The sequence below is a fragment of the Aplysia californica genome, unplaced genomic scaffold (genome assembly GCF_000002075.1).
Source record: "Aplysia californica isolate F4 #8 unplaced genomic scaffold, AplCal3.0 scaffold00551, whole genome shotgun sequence".
Taxonomy (NCBI): domain Eukaryota; kingdom Metazoa; phylum Mollusca; class Gastropoda; order Aplysiida; family Aplysiidae; genus Aplysia; species Aplysia californica.
This window is the reverse complement of record NW_004797821.1, coordinates 514359-520464: the sequence shown is the minus strand read 5'-3', so window position 1 is coordinate 520464 and position 6106 is coordinate 514359. Positions and strand designations below refer to the sequence as shown.

Genomic DNA, 6106 nt, shown 5'->3' with positions numbered 1-6106 from the left:
TTCTGCTGTGGCCAATGAGACCTATTCTGGCAGAGAAATTTTTGCCACATAACAAGTACAACAACAGCAACAACAACAATAATAACTGCCACAACAAAAACAACAATAACAACAACAGCAGCAACAACAATAATAACAGCAACAACAATGAGTGCAACAACAATGAGTGCAACAACAACAACAACAACAACAGCAACAACAACAGCAACAACAACAGCAACAACGGTGGCATCTCTTTGGGGAAGATTCAGGGAGGTTGGACTGCCTCACCCGCTGCCCAAGAGAGGCGGTGGCCCTGGCGAAGAGCACGCTCTTCGGGGCTTAAACATTTCGAACGGATAGGCTACCACACACACACACACACACACACACACACACACAGCAACAACAACAACAGCAACAACAACAATTACATAATTGTGTAGATGGTTTCTGTGATGAACCTACCACCAATCATGAGCCAGATGTTGCAGCAGTGAGACACACTCTCCATCTCCTCCACACCACAGAGCTCAGACTCTCACAAACCACTGCGCTGTGCTGGGATCACTTTATCTCTGAATTCTTAGATAGGAAATTCCTTTCCCTGCATTTTGATGTAGAACGCACCTGAGCTTTTCTTTAAAAAGATTTAGGAGAGATCATGTTTGTTTTTGTAAGAGCAATCAAAAGGTTTTTAAATATTGCTGCCAAAATGACTTGGTTACAGTGAGTCAATGGTCTGGTGGGATAAGATTAAAGAACTCAAAGACATATTTCAGTGGAAGTGGATATCCAGTTATGAGGTACTAATAATATTTCAATGGAACTGGATATCCAATTATGGAATACCAAGAACATTTCACTGAAACTGCATATCTGGTTATAAAATAACCAAGTATGTGATTATAAAATACTGGTAATATTTCAATGGAACCAAGTATATGATTATAAAATACTGGTAACATTTGGATGGAGCCAAGTATGTGATTATAAAATACTGGTAACATTTGGATGGAGCCAAGTATGTGATTATAAAATACTGGTAACATTTCGATGGAACCGGATATGTGATTCTCGATAATGTCCCCAGAAACTTGCGTGTGCGCCCGGCCTGCACCAGTGACCTTGAGGCTGTGGAGAAACTGGTGACCACCATAGAGCTGAAGGAGAACATTCTGGAAGATCTCAAACAGTTCAACGCCGCTCGCAGAGATATTGTAAGTGAGGCAGACGCCTTTCTGCTGCCATCAGTTGTGGCTGGTTCATTGGTGGTAAATACATGTTTTACACCCCCATCAACACCGTTTAGGTCAAACGAAGAATCTGGCTGCTTCGACCCAGCCTGCGGGTGGTTGGTGGGTGCTCTGGTGTGGTCTGCTCCTCCTTATCTATCGAACATCCATTGTCCTTGTCTCTCCTCCTCCTTTTTTGTGTTTGTTACTCTCTTGTAACACCTCTAGTCTTCGGCGCTCATATGACCTTATTGTGTTGGAAGTGCTGTAAAACTCTTACAAAAACTAAACAACCCTGCCTGTTAGGGGCAACCCAGGCTGACTGGGATACAGTATCTCCACACATTGACTGAGATACTCAATAATCCCCCACACATGGACAGAGATACTCAATAATCCCCCACACATGGACAGAGATACTCAATAATCCCCCACACATGGACAGAGATACTCAATAATCCCCCACACATTGACAGAGATACTCAATAATCCCCCAGACATGGACAGAGATACTCAATAATCCCCCCATGATGGACAGAGATACTCAATAATCCCCCACACATGGACAGAGATACTCAATAATCCTCCACACATTGACAGAGATACTCAGTAATCCCCCACACATGGACAGAGATACTCAATAATCCTCCACACATTGACAGAGATACTCAGTAATCCCCCACACATGAACAGAGATACTCAATAATCCTCCACACATGAACAGAGATACTCAATAATCCCTCCATGATGGACAGAGATACTCAATAATCCTCCACACTGGAATCAAACCCATGTCCTCCGTGAAGAGCCTATCTGTTTCACCACAGATGCCTGACTTCAGATGTGGCTTTGTGACTAGGATGAGTTCTTTTCATTGATAGTTTTTTCGAATTGCCGCGATATTCTTCCTAACATGTCGTGTTATTCATCATGTTGTTGCGAGTCACAAATCTCATGTCAACAACTTTGCATATCAATACCTTGGCTCAGAACGAAATACCTCTCCTGACCAAGCCTAGTTGTTTTTTGACTTTTACTTACTTTTTCAACTATTTTTTTATATTTTTTTTTTTGGGGGGGGGTAAAATTATGGGTTAAAGTAGTATGTGTTTTAACCGAAACTCACAAAACTCCAGAAACTCACCGAAACTCACCGAAACTCATAAAGAGACAGACAGACAGACAGACAGACAGACAGACAGACAGACAGACAGACAGACGGACAGAGGGACAGAGAGAGACAGGGGGGGTCTGAATTGGTGAGTTTCGTTGAGTTTCGTAAATTTCGGTGAGTTTCTGTAAAAAGACATACCCGGTAAAAGTGAAGTTATTTCTTCTGTCCCTTGTGTGAGCAGGATGGCACAGAGATCCAGGCGTACGTCGCAGAGTGTCTCGATCAGGTGGTGGGCGTCGCCGTGGTCCGCAGGGAGGAGGTAAACTGTCACCTCTTCTATAAATAAACTGTCACCTCTTGTATAAATAAACTGTCACGTCTTGTATAAATAAACTGTCACCTCTTCTATAAATAAACTGTCACGTCTTGTATAAATAAACTGTCACCTCTTCTATAAATAAACTGTCACCTCTTGTATAAATAAACTGTCACCTCTTGTATAAATAAACTGTCACGTCTTGTATAAATAAACTGTCACGTCTTGTATAAATAAACTGTCACCTCTTGTATGAATAAACTCTCACGTCTTGTATAAATAAACTGTCACGTCTTGTATGAATAAACTGTCACGTCCTGTATAAATAAACTGTCACGTCTTGTATAAATAAACTGTCACCTCTTGTATAAATAAACTGTCACCTCTTGTATGAATAAACTGTCACGTCTTGTATAAATAAACTGTCAGGTCTTGTATAAATAAACTGTCACAGATCTTGTATAAATAAACTGTCTCCTCTCGTATAAATAAACTGTCAGATCTTGTATAAATAAACTGTCTCCTCTTGTATGAATAAACTGTCAAATCTTGTATAAATAAACGGTCTCCTCTCGTATGAATAAACTGTCAGGTCTTGTATAAATAAACTGTCAGATCTTATATAAATAAACTGTCTCCTCTCGTATAAATAAACTGTCATGTCTTGTATAAATAAACGGTCTCCTCTCGTATGAATAAACTGTCACGTCTTGTATAAATAAACTGTCTCCTTGTATACACTGTTACATTTTGCATAATCTGTCATGTTTTTACATATATTACTTTTTGCACAATATGACCTGTTTATGCAGAAGCTTTTTAATCTTTGTGTAAACTGATATGTTTTGCATAAGCTGTCACCTTGTTGCATAAACTGTCGTGTTTTTGGTAAACTGTTTTGTTTTTGGTCAGCTGTCATATGTTTTTGGTAAACTGTCATGTTTTTAGGTAAACAATTATAATTTCTCACTTGTGTAGACCACCTTTTCTAATAGTGTTTAGTCTTCTCTTTTTCACTGTATCTTGTCTATTGCTATCTTGTTTTATCACATCATATCTTGTCTTTATTTCTTTATCATATCCTGTCTTATCCTGCCATATCTTATCATATATCATCCTGTCTCATTTTATCTTGTCATGTCCTGCCTTATCATATGTGAAGCATGCTGACAAAATGAGTTGCTTCTCGGATTTGAGCCCCATGGAAATAGATACAGCACGCTTATAGGTAAAGTTTTTACAATTTATAAGTATGAAATACTAAAAGGCATGTTGTACTTTAAGAGTTGTCATTAATAGGAAATCTACAAATTTTATCCAAGTAGCGATTTTTGGCCAATATCTCCTTTTGAGGATTGCGAAAAGTAACTCATTGTATCAGCACATCTCGCATATCGTACCTTCTCTTATCATCTCTATCATCCTGTCCCATCCCCCCACCCCCACCCCCACCCCCTGTGCCGTGTCCCATGACAGGAGATAGAGTACATCCGGTCCCACTACAACATCGAGGACTTCATCTACTACAACCACCACCGGCGAGAGGACCACGGACACCTGCACCACTTTGTCCTCAACCCCGTCTTCTCACACCTCACCAAACATTTCTTCAAGGAGATCCTGAGACTGGCGCACAAGACCTGTCTACACTACCCACTCTACCCGCCCTACACCACCAAAGAGGTGACTAGATCACTACATGTTGTGAAAGAGATACACATTTAATGGAACAGAATAATAATAATAATAATAATAATAATAATAATAACAATAATAATAACAATAATAATAACAATAATAATAAATAGCATTTGTATAGTGCATATCCCCGCTCAACAGCAGGCTCTATGCGCTTTACACTATATTATTACCCTAGCAGACCATAGAACACTCCGAAACATTCTCAGCTTCCCGGGAAGCATACAGTGCAAGCAGCTGATCAAGCGCTCAAACACTAACAAACTGACAAGATCTTTCGCTGTCTATAGCCGGGTACCCATTCCCACATGGGTGAAGTGAGGAAAATTAGTGTAAAGTGCCTTTCCCAAGATCACAACGTCAGGCCCCTGACGGGATTCGAACCCACGACCTTACGGTTGCAAGTCCAAGAGCCTAACCACTTGGCCACCGACGCCACAGAAAACATTTGTGTCATGACGCTGTGGAATCAGGCGATCGTCAATTTTGGGGCATGTGGAGTTATTGGTATCATCGGAAAGGTTGTTTATTTACCTTGCTTCTAATGAAAAAATATGTATTTATCTGGAATAGAACTCCAGATATTTACGATTGAAAGAAGTGAGGTCACCTGGTTTCAGTGGTGAAATTAGTGAGAAAATAACAGCCAGAGTTTCCTAACTTCAGTGGGTGTGTGTGTGTGTGTATGTGCAACATGCATGATGCTTCACACATGTTCATATCACGGTTTAGCCCAGGTTTATTCAATGCGGATTCAACTTTTTATTCCTTGTTTTGTTCTTTGGTCACTTGCATTTTTTGTGTGTCTGAAATTGTCTCTAGATTCTAGTTGAATATTTTAGAGATTATTTTTTTATCTAATGGTTAAGCCCATTTATTACTTCTATACTTTCTGTTTGTTTTTGTTTTTTCTATAGTTTGTGGTTTTGATATGCCTTATGTTTTTGTTTTACGGGTGGTTAGAGGATGCCACTAGTAGATCCTGCTTTTTTTCTTTTTCCACCTGTTTTTTCTGTCTGCCTGCCTTGGGGGCTTTTCCTGCATGAATTATCGCTGTTGTTTGGAGTTTTTGCTTTTCTTGCACAAACAAATGGACAAATAACCAAACGAGCAAATACTTATCATTTCACCGACCGATGTATATTGTTTGACCAATCAGAACCTAGAGAACCACACCCTGGTGAGCGGCCTCAATGCGCTGGTTCCCGTGCGCACCAGGAGACAGATCGTCTACCCTAAGGAAGGTCTGGGCATCAACGGACCGTCGGAGCGTGTGCTCAAAGAATTCCCGCCCTACGCGCTCAACCACGTCAACAGGAAGCTGGTTTTGGAGCCCAAAGTAAGTGACCAATCAGAGAAGACTCTCCTTAAAGTAAGTGACCAATCAGAGAAGACTCTCCTTAAAGTAAGTGACCAATCAGAGAAGACTCTCCTTAAAGTAAGTGACCTATCAGAGAACCTAAATACAGGGACCAAAGTAAGTGACCAATCAGAGAAGACTCTCCTTAAAGTAAGCAGCCAATATAGAGAACCTAAATACAGGGACCAAAGTAAGTGACCAATCAGAGAAGACTCTCCTTAAAGTAAGCAGCCAATCAGAGAACCTAAATACAGGGACCAAAGTAAGTGACCTATCAGAGAAGACTCTCCTTAAAGTAAGCAGCCAATCAGAGAACCTAAATACAGGGACCAAAGTAAGTGACCTATCAGAGAAGAATCTCCTTAAAGTAAGCAGCCAATCAGAGAACCTAAATACAGGGACCA

The 6106-nt window shown here is 40.4% G+C and overlaps 1 protein-coding gene across 1 annotated transcript in view; it reads left to right on the top strand.

The window, feature by feature from the left end:
* LOC101850905 (cilia- and flagella-associated protein 61) overlaps positions 1–5681 on the top strand; it is a gene marked incomplete at its 3' end in the record, with an annotated part of 24371 nt that extends 18690 nt beyond the window's left edge. Inside the window, 4 exon segments of the mRNA XM_013087154.1 lie at positions 1073–1199; positions 2570–2647; positions 4121–4327; positions 5502–5681. Coding sequence (XP_012942608.1) covers positions 1073–1199; positions 2570–2647; positions 4121–4327; positions 5502–5681 — 592 coding nt within the window.
* Between the last annotated feature and the right edge of the window lie 425 nt (positions 5682–6106).